At 40.1% G+C, this 17,143-nt stretch overlaps 1 protein-coding gene and 1 pseudogene across 1 annotated transcript; both read left to right on the plus strand.

Moving 5' to 3' along the window:
- Positions 1–9,439: 9,439 nt before the first annotated feature.
- On the plus strand, positions 9,440–12,346 carry LOC107792898 (uncharacterized). The gene is made up of 3 exons (XM_075239352.1): positions 9,440–9,481; positions 10,061–10,144; positions 11,606–12,346. The coding sequence occupies exons 1-3, from the start codon at positions 9,440–9,442 to the stop codon at positions 12,344–12,346; spliced, it is 867 nt and encodes a 288-aa protein (XP_075095453.1).
- A 2,840-nt stretch (positions 12,347–15,186) lies between these two features.
- On the plus strand, positions 15,187–16,416 carry LOC107792897 (zinc finger CCCH domain-containing protein 48-like; annotated as a pseudogene).
- The last annotated feature ends 727 nt before the right edge of the window (positions 16,417–17,143 follow it).

Genomic DNA, 17,143 nt, shown 5'->3' on the forward strand with positions numbered 1-17,143 from the left:
TATCTTCCTCCAAAGATCGTTAGTTCTAGTCTCAACAACAAGAGGCTTAGGTGCGGCTTCTTTTCTCACTACCCCCCAGATTCTCAGGTGTGTAAACTTTGCCAGTTATAGTCATACCTTGTGCGATACCTGTTTCTTCCATTTTGGATTTTCCCTTTCTTCTTGCTTCCGCAACATAATCCCAAGGGATGACATCAGGCTCGTAAGATGGTGTGGGAGATACCATTACAATGAAGGGTGTAGCTACCTCAACCTCAAATGGTGCCTGGGTTTGTACCACAATTGGCGTGAGAGTGTCCAAAGATGTTTTGGGAGTGTCTCCTTCTCGAATGAGTCCGACGGACCCTTCCTGATCCCATTCCTCATCACTTTCTATTATGTTCACCCCTTCACCCCTGTGACCCCGGTGAGGGTTATTGCGGACATTCAGTGTAGCTTCCTTTGCTTATAACCTTAGTGTCGATCAGTGTCTGAATCTTGTCTTTCAACATGCGTCACTCTTTAATAGTATGACCCTTCATTCCTGAATGATAGGCACATATTTTGTTGGGATTGAGCCACTAGGAAGGATTCTCAGCAACAACAATAGGAATGTGAGTGACGTAACCAACGACATTCAGTCTTTCATACAGTTGTGCTATGGGTTAAGCAATTGGGGTGTGTTGTCTAGGAGTTCTGCGGTCAAAATTTGGACGTGGCTTTGGGTAGTTTTGGCGGGCGGGTGAAGGTGAATGGTAATATACCTGTTGAGTGTTGTAGGTATGGTAGGTGGTGGCAGGGCATTGGTATTTTGGGGGTGAGGGTTGATATGTGGGTGGAGGTGTTTGGTATGTGAGGGGATACTTAGGGCCTTGGGCTACCATCACAACACCCACTTCTTTCTTTTTCGAGATACCTCCTGGTTTCAAGGCTTTATTTGTGGCTTGCAGCGCCTCGAAATTAGTCACCATCCCATTCTTGATTCCTTCTTCTATCCTCTCTCCTAACTTGATAATGTTTAAGAACTTGTGATTCTCGATGACCATCAACCTTTCATAATACTGCGGATCTTGAGCTCTAACAAAGAACTTGTTCATTTGTTCTTCTTCAAGTGCTGGCCTTACCTTTGCGGCTTCTGACCTCCAATGAGTAGCATACTCATGGAAGGTTTCTGTCAGTTACTTCTTGAGGTTTTGGATATGAAAATGTCTGGCGCGTTCTCTGTGTTGAACCTGAATCTGTCCATGAAATCTGATGCCATACGTACCCAATTTGCCCACTTCTTCAGGTTTTGACTGATATACCAAGACATGGCATCTCCTCTAAGACTTTGCATGAACAGTTTCATGCTGATTTGTTTGTTCTTACCCACTTCCACAAGCTTGTCGCAATAGGTTCTCAGATGAATCTTCGGATCACCAATGCCATCAAACATTTCAAATTTGGGAGGTTTGTAATGTCACGCCCCGACCTCGGGGAGCGCGACTAACGCTCAACCGAGATATCCCGGCCGAGCAAGCCTGCTAGATTTCCTTCTACCCAACTCGCCCATAAATAAAGAGAAGGTAAACTTCATTAATTAAGACCAAGAGGGTTCATGAACAACACTAATTCCATCACCATTAGTTACTTCATTTATAAAGTCTCAAAATACATACACTTTCATAGTTGAAGTGGATTATGTAATACACATACGACATTACTATCTTGACCTTTCCAATACCAATACACAACCCACACCATGTCTACGGAGCCTCTAATATATACAAAAGAGTACAATGATAGAGTCAGCAACAAGGCTCAAGCTATACCTCAAAACATAATACACATACAACAAAAAGATGCACGACCCCGAAATGAAGTGGGGCTCACCAAGCCAACCGGGAAGAGAGTGCACCGCTATCATTGGTCAATGCCCTCCGTTGTAGAACCACCTGCATCCATAAAAGATGCCGCGCCCCCAGAAATAGGGACGTTAGTACATGTCGAATAGTACTAGTATGAAAACCAAACACCTATGCAAGGACTTGAAAATACAACATGAATATGATGAATCATGGTAACAATAGAAGGCTTAGTTAGCCGTTAAAGCCATAGCAAATTTATTAAGAGCTTTCAATAACATTCATATATTCTTAAGTCGGGGATCCTATACAACTATCTTTACACAAAGCGGCCCTGCCGCCTCACCCCAATGAATGCTGGTGGAGGTGCAATCACAATACCAGAAACCCTACATAAAGCGGCCCTGTCGCCTAACCCTAATGTATGCGGGTGGAGGTGTATTCACAATATCACAACTCTACACAAAGCGGCCCTGCCGACTCACCCAACGTATGCAGGTGAAGGTGTATTCATAATGCTACACTTCGAATTCCCAAAACGATAATAGTTTGTACAAAAGAGTTCCCTTTCAAATCAACCATTTGGCACATTTGGCCTTAGCAAGTGTAAGTTCATAAGGTTTCATCATATGAGAAATGAGTGTTTAATCACATTGATTTCATACAAGATCTTCTTCCCAAAAGGAGTATAACCTAATTAAGTCAAAAATAGAGAATCATTAACCTATGAGGGTTCTAACACGTTATGCCAATCGCAAATCAATTTTACTAATTTGAATACCCCATATCAATAGCGTTCCATATTCGAACTTTACATGATGGAGTTTTGTAAGAACACGAGAATTTCAATCATACCTCGCTTTGAGCTTTTCTTAATTCATTACACAGTTCCGAAAATCCTAACAACTTCGATCTATTTAGGAGGGAGTTCATGGTTCCAGCTCATTTGAGCATTTTATCAAATACCAGCTGGTATTATGAGTTCAAGGTCCTCCTATGGTGGATTCCTCCATTTCACTACCCAAAGTTTACCCAATTGAGCTCAACAATCTTCCCATAAGCCTAGATAGTACATGCATGCATAATGAACAACTCCCACACACAAGAATTGCTTGGCTTATTACCTATTTTTAGATAAATCTCGAAATTGAAGGCTAGGGCTAGAATCTTACCTTTTTGGTTGAAGACCTTGTGAGTTACCCTTGTTAAATCTCGAAATGAGCAAAGATTGATGAACAATGACGTAGAAATTCCTTTTCTCACTCTAGACCACCTTTCTCTCTCTAAAATATAAGTTTGAACCTTCTAAAATGATCCTTAAGATTGTTATATAAGAATGGGGTCGGGTTTATAAAACTAAAAAAATGAAACCCCGATGCAGATCTGCGGTCGCATATGCGACCGCATAATGCTTTTGCGGTCCGCAAAATGGGCCGCAGAATGGCCCTCCGGATCTGGGCATTTCTGCCTCACTTTACGACCGGTCTGCGGTCCGCAGATCTATTCTGCGGTAGCATAATGTGCTGTTATGCTAGGTTTGCGATAAGTTGTGCGGCCCGCGAAATGATTACGCGGCCGCATAATGGTCCAAAAGTTTGCCCAAATTTCTGCTTCAGTCTGCGACAGATCTGCGGTCCGCAGATCAGTTCTGTGACCGCAGAATGGACCGCAGAAATGCCCTACACTTCCAAAAATTTTCTTCAACTCCCCAACTCTACAATTATCAACGCATAAGTCTACCTCAATGCTTCCAACGCATAAGTCTGCTTCCAATGCATAAGTTACATGTAACCCTCCGGCAGTTCCACATCTAGCTGAATACAAAGATCTTTATAATTCAGACCTTCAACGCTTTTCCCACCTTCAATGCTCTGGACTCTACCTGTAAGTTTCTTGGGTTCCTCTGCCATGTTTCGAATGAGCAGGTCCTTCTCAGTCGGTCTAGGTATGTATAGGGTTTGCTGCGGGATATGGGGTAAGGTTTCCACATATATCAGATTGCTTTGATGAGTTCCTGGAACTTGGGTATATAGGTGGTCGTTAGTTGAGTTTTGGTGGGGAGTAGGTTGCGGTGCATTTTGGGGAGTGTGGTAAGTAGTGGTTCGCGGGTATTGAGTTTGATAATGGTGATATTGTTAAGGGGTTTGCACTGGCTATAGGTTAAGGTTCTGGGGAGGTGCAGGGTTATGATACTAGTGTGGTGCGACAGGATTTGGAGATATGGGTAGTGGATTCTTGTTTTGTGTGTTTTGTGGTGGTGTTTGGTTTTGGGTAGTTGGATTTTGCTGGTTGATGTCGGGGACATTGAGAGTGAGGGAAAGGTTTGCCAGATTTCAGACATGCTCAAGTTCGCCCTGTAACTCCAGGATTTTCTACTCCAAACGTAAGGCTAATTCATTCTGCCCCGAGGTGCTTCTACCATCTGATGTTTCAACATTTTCCGCCATAGTAGCATTATCTTTACGGATACCACTTAAATCATCCTTTTTCCCTTGCCTTTGCTTTTTGGCTCGCTAGGTGGAGGAGGAGGTGGAGGACCTCTAGATCTAGTGTGGTATGCTGATGATGCCAATATGCACGAATCAACCTTTGGGAGTGGAAATAAATAAAGAAATAAAAACAAAAAAGTAATTAAGTGAGTAAGGTGAAATAAAAAGTCATGTAATGATTCTCTTCCTAATTTGGGGACTTCGTTGTGCCTGAGGTAGGTCTAAGCGACAAACAGACTTGGAGAAAATTGATGCCAACGTTTGCTTCGTTTCATTAGTGCGGAAATAAGCTGAAACAATCTCTTACTAAATCGACAAATAATAAAATCACTAGTGACATTAAGCCTTATTACATCGAATTCTAATCTAAGCTAGAAAGCGGTAAAGAACATCATCTACCTTGTCCCTGAAGGACCTTCTCCATGCTTGGCTCTCTTGACCCCATCAATCATGTTTCCCAGATTGTGCATGTCCAGCAATAAGTAAGCCTTTGCCAGCTTTCCTCCTTCATTGTCATTCATACCTTGACAATCCTAAAGTCTCTTTCTCATCTTCTCTTCTAGCTATATTAGTCCTTGATCTAAGTATTCTAACCTCTGTGTTGACTTAGTGGCAATCTCTTTCCATTCCCTTATTGCCTCTATGTTTACTTTGTGCTGCTCCAGATGCTTAACTTCGGACTCGAACACCCTTTTGTGTAGCCTCTTGTACTTCACCTATGCCTCAGCCACTTCACCTATGATCCTATCCTTTAGATTAACTCCTGGTTTGACGTCCCCAGCAACGTCGTCTTCCAGCCATGATAAATAGTAGTACATATGACTGGCGTGATACCTGTCTGGCTCAATAGTTTCTCCTTCCACAATGATCTTTTGGTTCCACATGTGTTGCGCTTCAAACTTGAACGGGATGACATCTCCCTCAAAATCAGCCTTGTACTGGACCATGTTGGAAACCCAAGGTATGACTTGTTTCCTTCCAGCTTGCCTCATTATCCTTATAGGAGTGTAAGGGTAGATGTCTCGTAGCCCGATCAGTACCGAGTGAGTAGTCTCTTTTGACCTGATGATGAATTCACTACTAGGAAACCACTCAAACATCCAATGCACTTGCTCATTTTTTAGATTGCTGAAGAAACGCACCCAACTCACAGCATTTCCAGGCTTTGCAAACCTGTCTGGAATAAACGTCATTTTCTTCGGGTGATGATTGGCTATGTAGTCATTCAGTGGCCTTCGCAGAAGCTGTTGATGATACTCACCTCTCTGAAAGTATTCCAACATCCAGACTTGTAGCAATAGATTGCAACCCTCAAAGTGCCTGAATCCATGCTTGCACTGATCCAGAGAACGGTATATCTCAGCTAAGATCATTGGGACGATAGTATAAGCTTGTTCCTCGATGCCATCCATTAAGGTCCTGGCGACTATGGCTAGGCGAGTGTGAATCCTTCCTCCTTGCATCGGAAAGATCAACAACCCCAAGAAGCAGACAATAAAAACATAAACCCGGCGATGCACCCATCCTAAAGAAGCAATGGCTAGCTCATCTTGATAAAGACGATATGATTTGTTGTGCCCGTAGCGCCCGTAAAGAAACTCAATAGGGATGTATGATTTCTTTAGACAGAGTAGTTCATCATTCTTCTTAAAAACCCAACATTTTCAGAAAATCACGGGAGTGTGATTTTCTGACACTAGCAGTCCCGGACTATCCCATAGTAACTTGACGAAACCCCCTATTTCTTCTAGGAGAGGAGTCATTTCTATATTGCCAAATCGAAAAATAACTCTTTTCTCGACCCAGAACATATTAGCGGCCTCAATCAATTCCCTATTTGGTTGAATGTTCAGCAAGGACGGGAGGTTGCCCAATACTCTCCTCACATGATTTTTATCACAAGGTGCGAGGTCTTTTCACCAGTCAATTAGCAATGGCGGGATAGTTTGGACCATACCGAACCTAGAGACTTCGTGCTTCATTTTCTGCAAACAAAAAAAAGTTAGCCTTTTCCCCCTTCCAGATTCGACTATTTACATATTACGATCAGCATGTTGACACATTTTCTCCAAGTAATGCACATAACATGATAGTGTCCTTTGGGATTATGGAAATCCCGTCAGACTTTGGACAAGGTTTTATCTAAGTGGGTTGTTACGTCAATGAAGTCTCAATCCGTACTAGGTTCAGCATGATGCATGTACATTTCAAATCGGAGTGTGGTTTCTAGAAGAGTCTATACTGGTACTCTCAAGTGGACAACTTGAGAGAGAAAGGCACGGGGACCATCGACTGCACCGCTGATCGACTAGCCTACCGCAAATAAGCCTTTCCGGTTTAAAATGGTATTTTCAGGAAAGTGCGGACGCTCATCAAGAGCCACTATGTTGATAATAAGCACGAGTGGAGTATGATGTGGAGCATGCTTTATGCAGAAATAGTAACCAGTTGTCAAGTATTTGCACGATAAAAATGCATAAAACAGTAAATAATATGGTAAATATGAACAGGAGAAGGAAAAGAAGAGAAAAGTAGAGAAAAGAAGAGAAAAGAAAAGAAAGGCAAAAAGAGAGAAGTCAGTTTAACTCATGAAAATATGCGAGAATTTAATGAAGCACATAGAGAAATAGGGATGTGAGAGTCATGATATAGCAGTCTTAGACAAGATGAGGGAAACGGGGAGAGGAAGTACATATCACAGCAAATAAAGGGAAATAAGGGAGGGGATGTACATATTATAGAAAATTAAACAAATAAAGGAAGATAAGGGAAATGATGTACATGTCATAGAAAATTAAACAAATAAAGAAAGATAAAGGAAGGGATGTACATGTCATCAAATATATCCGTTAATCCACATAAGTCAACTTCGTTATGGTAAGATCCTAAGTATAACTCCCTAGCAGAGTCGTCATGATGTCGCGCCCCGTTTTGTCATGAAGGCGGGCTTCGACATGTGACAACTCTTTTAAGAGAGGTATTAAAAGAGAAGAGTAGCCACCTAACGATTTTTAAGGTGCGTTAGAGCACCTATTTGCAAATAAGTCTGTTTGATCAGTCTACGTCACCAAAGATCGGGTAAGGGCTCAAATTACCTCAAAGAGAAGGTGTTAGGCATTCTTCAAGATCCACAACTGTGGGTCTCGGCCGAAATTTAAACTATGTGGATTAGATGATTAGGCTAGGCGATCAAACAAGCGATGAAAGGTATAAAAGTTGAAGACTTTATTATAACACATAAGAATAGATGATCAATACAAATCTTAAAGGTTATAAGGGTACAACGGTATTAGCCTATGTTAAATGACTAAGTGTGAATAACAAGTATATAAAGAAAGGGGGGGAGGGTCCTAAGTTTTTTTAGCCTAAAGGATCACCCCGTGCAACATAAATAATACTTCGCAACTCCCTTAAGGTAGGGGTTGCTCATATTATTCAGCGGGCACAAACTATCATCTCCTGCTACCCGATCACTGTGTTGAAATCATTACTTAAGGCGTTCTAGTTCAATTCTAAACCGTATCCTATGCGTGCGCTACCCGTCCCATACCTATGGTCCAGGAGGCTTTGGACCTACTGTAAGGTGGTTCTAAACTCAACTTAGGTTACTCAAAATGAGAAATCTATGCAACATTCAAAACAGATAGGACTTCACGTAAAGACAATTAAAGGCCCAAGTTAGCCTCCACACATAGACAGCAAATGCACGCGGCAGAATAGGCAGTAGATGGTTTCGAAATTAAGACTTAGAGTCATATAGACATGGTTTCTAGGCGATTCTGAATTCCAACATCGTATGTACGACATTATTGCTCTCAATGGCTTAGGCGAGGAGGCAGTAAACTGTTTGTAAACTCAGAATTATCAGCGCTGATTTTATAAATATATGTCTAGGCAGATGACAGAAGACAACATAAGTTCATGCATGAGCCATTATTCAACAAAAGAATATAGGTAACATGCGGCAACCAGTCAAACATTACTTAAAGCGTTCTAGTTCAATTCTAAATTGTATCCTATACGTGCGCTACCCGTCCCATACCTATGGTCCAGGAGGCTTTGGACCTACTGTAAGGTGCTTCTAAACTTAACTTAGGTTACTCAAAATGAGAAAGCTATGCGACATTCAAAACAGATAGGACTTCACGTAAAGACAATTAAAGGCCCAAGTTAGCCTCCACACATAGACAGCAAATGCACGCGGCAGAATAGGCAGTAGATGGTTTCGAAATTAAGACTTAGAGTCATATAGACATGGTTTCTAGGTGATTCTGAATTCCAGCATCGTATGTATGACATTATTGCTCTCAATGGCTTATGCGAGGAGGCAGTAAACTGTTTGTAAACTCAGAATTATCAGCGCTGATTTTATAAATATGTGTCTAGGAAGATGACATTGTCCTATAGGCATGGTTTCTAGTCCAGCATTAACAACATTGACCTCATGAACAAATTTAAGCGAGTGGCAATATCTTATAGGCAGGATTTCTAACAATTAACAATCATACTTTATTTTTTATAACCATACATGAACTCATGCCAAGCCCAACAAATACAGATTGACCACTTAAACCAATTAATGAAGCACACATGAAAATAAATTAAACACCCCCAAAGCAATGCCTCATAGAGACAAGATTATATGACACTTAGCAAGATTCACCTAAAACACATGGGCATTTCAGAAAGCAAGAGTGACAGGATTGATTAGGCAAAGAACAAGAGAATTAGGAGAATCAATAGGGCTTAATCTTCAACAAGGGGTTTTTACACAGAAGACAACATAAGTTCATGCATGAGCCATTATTCAACAAAAGAATATGGGTAACATGCGGCAACCAGTCAAACACTAGAAAACTTCATATGCATATTTACTTAGGGTGAACACATACAATGCCAAGTTTCAGAAACAAAGCTTAAAGCATGATCTAGAACTAGTTGGGGAGACTTTAGCTAAGAGACTTAATATGAGAACATGGCAGAGTCATAGACAAGAACAAGTGGGATACAATAGCATGTCTAACATATAACCCTATTGAGAGTAGCATAGCATAACAGAGTCATGAGCAAATACTTAATGTGAGATAACTTTAACATGCTAAGTATCAGTCGATACCGGGAGCACTTATGGTAAACAAGCAACATGTCAATTTCAGATTAACAGGACAGGTAAGCATCGAACTTTGTACTAGTTGGCCACACATAGGAGAAAGGCCAGGCATGGGGTTTACCCTAAGGTCTCAAACAGTACTGAAGAGCACATGATTGCATAAGTCAAAACATACAGTATAACTTAAATGGTATGGAAATAGGCCTTAGCTAATTAATGCAATCTCACAAACTTAGCAGGTTGGACATGAATGAATCAACAAGTCTGAAACATATGCATTAATTTATCATAAAGATATAAGACAAGGCAGGGAACACACATTAGTTTACAAGTGGTAGGGAAATCATGTTTAGGCTAATAACATGATCAGTAGTTAACTCTAGAAAAGTATTAAGTTACATATGAATGATTCAACAAGAATTAAAACAGGTTCTGGGCATGACTCGACTCTTCACAAGAGTACAAAACAAGGCAAGAATCTAAACTCAGAATAAGCAATCGAACACACACATTAGAGCAAACAAGCTTAAGAAAACACAATCAAGGTAACAAATAGGCAAATTCGATTACTAGAAGGTATAGAGCCTCAAGAAGAGCTTCAGAGTATACAATAACATGTTGATTCATAAAAATCTCAGAGACATAGATATGCAGAACAAGACCTCAAACGAAAGAGAATGGAATTGCAAAGGTCACTTTACCAGTTACAGATTAATGAACAAGTAAACACGAGGAATAATTTCAGCAATACTCTAGTGTCAATAGAAAAACGAAACAGTAGAACCCATGAATCTCAGTGCGTCAGAGTTCCCAAGGGTTTCGAATGAACCCCGGGCAAGTGCTCACACTGAGAAAGGTTCGATAATCGAATTCCGGCGGCCTTGGCTTTCCGTCTGCCAAGAAATTGAGCCCTAGAGTAGTATAAGATAAATAAGAATAAGAGAGTAGTAGTAATTTTCAGCGATTCCGCCCTCATTCGTGGAATTAGGGGAGAGGTTTATATAGTGGCAAAATTAAATACACAAACAAGGAAAAACAGTCATTTAAACATAAAAAGGAAAGAATAACATGCAAAATCGATTCAAAATCAATTTAGGAGGAATCAGGCAAATCCTAGTACAAAACGGAGAACAAAAATAGTAAGCAATTTCACTGAATTGGACCCATATGGCCTGGTAGTGAGTGTATCACGTCAGGAACATAAAGATAGTACAGAATCAGAATTGATCGAACACCAATGACTCGACTTCCATAAAATATCGAGTACCAAATACTTGTAATGTTTAGGAGATGGTAAGAATCTCCGTGTGTGCAAGAAAGGAAAGGAATCATGGAAGATTTCCATATGATATCGGATTGGGACTGGAATTTGAGTGGGGGCGGCTAGGGTTTCTTGTAGAGAGGAGAGGACGAGAGGATTTTAGGGCTACGGTCTCAGGGAAATGGGTGTTAGGGTTTGGGGTTGGGTAGTTTAAATATGGGTGATGACTTGTGGGTCGTTGATCTCAGAGATCAACGGCTGAGATAGAAAGAAAGAGCGGGGTGAGCTGTTTAAAACGGGTACCGACCTAATTAAAGGGGTTGTATGGTTTGGGATGGGGGATTGGGCTAAAGGTTTTGGGAGTTTGGGCCATTAAATTGGTCTGTATTGGCTCCAAATTGGGCTACAAATTAAATACAAAAAACTATAAAAGAAAATTTATAAGAAGTAATTAACAAATAGTAAAAATATTATTTATATAGTAAGATGCTTTAAAATAATAGTTTAACATTATAAAAAAATAAAAATGCTATGTGGGCACAAATAATTTAATAAAATATAATTATTCACATCATATAGGCTATTACTGCAAAATTATGTAAAATAGCTTAAAAATACAAATATGATTATATAAAATAAAGTAAAATATTATGAAACATATATGTGGATGCAAATAATAAATTTGGATGATTAAGGCCTCACAAAATAATTTAAAGGGGTAATTAATAATTTAAAATGCAAGAAAATTAATTTTAAAGCTTAAAAGAATTATGGAAAATAATAGAAAATACTTATTTGACCCCTATAAATTGAGAAATAATGTAAAAGTATATGGAATACTTTATAAAATATGAGAATAAAATTGGGTATCAACAGACTTCGACAGCGAACTGCATTAGGGAAGGTGCTATAGCGGTGTTAGGGGTCACAAAGGGTTTCTCCAGGGGGTCACAAAGGTGACTGGTGGTGGAATGGAGAGGTCCAAGGTAAAGTAGAAGCCAAGAAAGTGGCGTATATAAAGCTAGTAGAGAATGCCGAGGAGGAGGAGGAGAGGAGGACGCTTAGGGAGTGTTATAAGAAGGCTAAAAAAGAGGCGAAGCTAGCGGTCACGACGACTAAGGCCACAACATTTGAACGCCTGTATGTGGAAATTGGGGGAAGAGGCAGTGACAAAAGATTGTTTAGGTTAGCTAAGGTTCGAGAAAGGAAAGCTTGGGACCTAGACCAAGTGAGGTACATCAAAGATGAGGATGACAAGGTATTGGTGGAAGAGGCGTGCATTAGGCACATGTGGCAGTCATACTTCCACAAACTCTTGAATGAGGATAGGGACTGGAACATTGTGCTTGGCGAGTTGGAGAACTCAGAGAACAGACATGATTTTAGGTTTTGTAGGCATATTAAGGTTAAGGAAGTAATGCAGAAGATTAGTAGAGGCAGGGCGACTGGGCCAGACGAGATACCAGTACAATTTTGGAAGGCCGTGGGACGGGTAGGCTTGGAGTGGCTTACTGGACTGTTTAATGTCATTTTTAGGACTAAGAAACTGCCTGAGGAATGGAGGTGGAGTTTGATATTCCCGTTGTACAAAAACAAGGATGATATCCAAAATTGTAACAACTACAGGGGTATCAAGCTACTGAATCACACTATGAAAGTGTGAGAGAGGGCGGTGGAGAGGAAGGTGAGGATGAGTGTGTCTATCTCAGAGAATCAATTCGGTTTTATGCCGGGGCGTTCGACCACAGAAGCCATTCATCTTGTGAGGAGGTTGGTGGAGCAATATCGGGAGAGTAAGAGTGATTTGCATATGGTGTTCATCGATTTAGAAAAAGCTTACAATAAAGTCCCAAGGGAGATTTTATGGAGATGTCTGGAGGTTAGTGGGGTTCCGGTAGCGTACATTAGGATGATTAAGGATATGTATGATGGAGCGAAGACTCGGGTGAGGACTATGAGAAGAGACTCGGACTTTTTTCCTGTGATGATGGGGTTACATCGGGGTTCAGCTCTTAGCCCATTTTTATTTGCCCTGGCGATGGACGTGCTGACGCGCCACATTTAGGGAGGGGGGATGCCATGGTGTATGTTATTTACAGATGACAAATTGCTAATCGAGAGACACGTTGCGGGGTTAATAATCGGCTGGAGCTGTGGAGGCAGACCCTAGAGTCTAAAGGTTTCAAGTTGAGTAGGACAAAAACTGAATACTCGGAGTGCAAGTTCCGTGTGGGGATGCAGGAAACAGAAGCGGAGGTGAAGCTTGATACACAAGTCATCCCCAAGAGAGATAGTTTCAAATATCTTGGGCCTGTTATTCAGGGGAACGAGGATGTTGCGCATTGTGTTGGAGTGGGGTGGATGAAATAGAGGTAGAGGGAGATCTAGTAAGTATTGGGGAGAGGTAATTAGGCAGGACATGGCTCTACTTCAGCTTACCGAAGACATAACCCTCGATAGGGAGGTGTGGAGGTCGAGGATTAGGATTGTGGGTTGACAAGTAGTCGAGAGTCTCTTCTAGTCGTATTAGTTGTACTAGTACTAGTCTTGTATTCTCCTATTCCGAGTTCCTTGCTGATTAAACGATGTGGCATTATTGCCAATAGTTTTCGCACTTCTCTTATAGCTTCGTATCCCTAGTTCTCTGCTATTACATAATGTGCTATTTGTTTCTTTTATCTTATTTCATTGCAATTGTTAATATTGGTTTATTGTGTCCTTGCCACTATTCTTGAGCCGATGGTCTATTGGAAACAACCTCTCTTCCTTCATAAGGTAGGAGTAAGGTTTGCGTACACACTACTCTCTATAGACCCCACATGTGGAATTGCACTGGGTTTGTTGTTGTTGTCGTATATTTGATCTCTTTGTGCATATTTCGAGAGTTTATGGAATTGCTGAGATAACCTCAATTTTCGAGATATTCTTTAGGGGAATATGTAACCCCTTTTATAGGAGTGACCTAGGGTTAGGCTAGAGTAGCCTTCAAGTTAGGGTTTTGGTAGGGTAGCCTACAAACAACCCTAATAGACTCCTAGAATTTTAAAAGTCATCTTGTAGTATTTTGAATTTAGAATTTATGCTGATCCGTTGATGTCTACAATATAATCCTCATATTATAATTCCAATATGATTTTATTGTGATTCAAACATTGGCTATGTTTTAATATGGATGCCACTGTACTCCTGTAACTATATGAATATTCTGAAAGTATGGAGCTTTAATTTTGCCGAAGTGTGCCTCCTTATTTACTTATAATGTAAATTATTACGCTATCATCTACTTTAATAGACTACAACATAGGAGTATTATTTATGAAATGCTATATATTTATGTTACCAAGATTACTATATATTGACATTTATATTTTGTTGTAAGTCATCTAAACGCAATACTATTAGTGGAACTAAAGAACGCGTCTTAAGTTTCAGTGCTCATCAAGTAACTACATAAGTTTCGTTTTGGCTGACTAAAGAACGCGTACGTCTTAAGTTTCTACATAAGTTTCGTTTATTCCTTATAGGACTAGGACTAGGTTATTCCAACGTTAAATAGGCCCTAATTAAACCAAAAAATCATATGTTCATTCTTTAATTGAGCTTCTCAAACCCTATTGATCACTTTCGCTCTCTCTCTCTCTAATCTCGGAGAAATCACTCACACATAAAACAGAGTATTGTAAAGGTCAGTAATGGATACTGACGTGTTACAACGGGGGCTGATGGGTCGTCGTCGTCCTTCAAAAGATTACAGTAAACAACATACTACTAAAAAAGTAGTAGTATGTAAACATTGGATGGCTGGCAACAGAATTAACTTTTTTTTAAAATTGCCCTTGGAGAATCTTTTATTTTTTCAATGAACAACGTAAAAGTTAATATGATCAATTTTATTGTTAATTAATATTAAAGAGTGAATTCCTTAATATGTGCGTGATTTAACAGAGGCGGATCCAGGATTTGATGGCTACGGGTGCCACTATTTTAATGTAAAACGACCACTAGTGAAGAAGATTGAATTAGGGTGTACATTCAGTCGATTCAATCCGTTTTGGATTACTTCGGTTCGATCCATTTTGAATTTATTCAATCCAATTTAAAATTTATTTTATGCATAAACGAATATGCGATACACCCCTTCCATCTACATGTAGCTGATTAATATTATATTATGTCTTTAATGCATCACTATTAAAAAAATTATAATTAATAAAATAACATTATATGGATAAAAAGAAAATGATTACATCCATCCAAATAAAATACGAACATCCAGAAAAATGAATATTTAAGATGAAGAAAATAAGAGAAATTAACAAAAAGAATAAAAAGGGAACAACAATTGCATCAGGAGAGTCTTGATCCCGGGTGTTGTGCATGAAATTTCAGCACTTCAACCATGGCACCTTTAGTCATTTTATGACTTGGGGTGTCACTTGTTCGTTATGTAGGTGTTTTTGTGGAAAATACTAGTATGTATATAAAACTTTATCCGAGTGACCGGGTGGCGTTCCACCCCCAACTCAATACATAGATCCGCCCCTGACTACTGCTACTACTGCGGCTGGTGGTGGTGGAGTAGTTGTGACGAATAATAATAAGACGGAGAAAGCTGTTTGTAAATATTGGGTTAAAGAGAAGTGTACCTATGGAAACAGCTGTAAGTATTTGCATTCCTGGACTACAGGGAATTGCTTCAAATTGTTGGCGCAACTCCAAGGGCACGAAAAAGTTGTTACGGGGATTGCTCTGCCCTCAGGTTCCGATAAGCTTTATTCGGGGAGCACGGACAAGACTGTGCGATTGTGGGATTATCATACTGGAACAGATGCAGGGGTCATCAATTTAGATGGTGAAATTAGTTGTATGTTAACTGAAGGGCCGTGGATTTTTTGGGGGTTACCTAATTTTGTCAAAGCAAGAAACACTCAAACAGGAACTGTCCTTAGCCTTAATGGACCAGTTGGACAAGTCTATGCTCTTGCCTTTGATGACAATAATCAAATGCTCTTTGCTGGTACAGAGGAGGGACCGATATTAGCCTGGAGATTTGTTAATGGGAGTAGTTTTGAACGAGCTGCAACATTGATAGGACACACACATCACGTGGTATCGTTGTTTGCTGGAGCGGGCAATAGATTGTATTCGGGTTCCATGGACAAGTCAATAAGAGTATGGAACCTTGAAACGTTTCAGTGCCTACAAGTATTGACAGATCATACAAGTACAGTTATGTCTATTCTTTGTTGGGAAGACTTTGTTTTTATCATGTTCATTGGACAAAACAATAAAGGTTTGGGTTGCTAACGAGAGCAGGAATTTGGAGGTTACATATACTCATCAAGAGGAAAGTGGTGTGCTGACTCTATGTGGTGTGCATGATTCAGAAGCAAAGCCTGTGTTGCTGTGCTCTTGCAGTGACGCATCTATGATTTGCCTTCCTTTTCGGAGAGGGGGAGAATATTCTCTAAGCAGGCTGTCCGGCGCATTGAGATTGGTCCTGGTGGTTTACTTTTTACCTGTGATGAATCAGGTCAGGTTAGAGTCTGGAAGTGGTTAACTGAACATCAATCCAGCAGCACAACTACAGCCTGAGATTGGGTGCGCTAGCTGCATTTACAAAGAGACACTGTATTTTTTAGCACTACTGTCTTCTGTTTTTCTTTTCCTGTTGAGGAAATGTATATATGTACCAATTGTAAGCAAGAATACGAATACCAGTTTTGATTTTTCAGAGGTAGTACCTCTTAATATATAGCCTTGCCGTTTTGAGGCTTTAACTAGCATTGATCTCTTAAATCGTTTTTTTTTTCTTCTGGTTTTTATACTTGTATGCATATAAATCTAATCTGGAGGATACTGATGGTCCGTCCCGTATTGTTTTTTCACTGAGTTATGAATGTAGCTCAAATAGTCTCGTGTACTCTTGAATAAGTTTAGTCATGTTATGCGTTTGTGTTCTTGGCCCTCTTTGCTTGACGTTGGTCTACCACTCCAATCCCAAGTTTGGACGAATTCATTGTTGTTTTAGTTGATCGTGACTTAGTTTCATGTCCTACACTTGTTTATTTTGGTAATGGAAGCTTTTAGTTAGATGTTGCACTAATTAATTTGTTCTGTATAGCTAAGATCATATCAATGGCTTCAAAGTAAACGGAGGAGGAAATCATGCACTTGAAATATCCCATACACTGTATGCTGACAATACATTAGTAATGGGTGATGCAAATGAGGTTTAATTAAGATACTTGAGAGTGGTCTTGGTGTTTTGAGGCAACATTGGACTACATATTATAGTTTAGCAAGGGATTATAGAAAAGGTGGAGAAGAAATTAGCCACCATAACCACCCAAGGGTTGTGGCCTAGTGGTCAATGAAGTGGGTGAGAACCATGAGGTCTCAGGTTCAAATCCCAGCGGAGGTAAATACTAGGTGATTTCTTCCTATCTATCCAAGCCTT

This window comes from Nicotiana tabacum, chromosome 19 (genome assembly GCF_000715075.1).
Source record: "Nicotiana tabacum cultivar K326 chromosome 19, ASM71507v2, whole genome shotgun sequence".
Lineage (NCBI taxonomy): Eukaryota > Viridiplantae > Streptophyta > Magnoliopsida > Solanales > Solanaceae > Nicotiana > Nicotiana tabacum.

Excerpts from the sequence above, each read along its gene's own strand:
- LOC107792898 (XM_075239352.1), top strand. The coding sequence starts at position 9,440 with ATGGTAAACAAGCAACATGTCAATTTCAGATTAACAGGACAG. Across the intron at positions 9,482-10,060 it reads ATTTCAGATTAACAGGACAG|AGACATAGATATGCAGAACA; the intron begins GTAAGCATCGAA and ends TAAAAATCTCAG. Across the intron at positions 10,145-11,605 it reads AGTTACAGATTAATGAACAA|GGGTCACAAAGGGTTTCTCC; the intron begins GTAAACACGAGG and ends TAGCGGTGTTAG.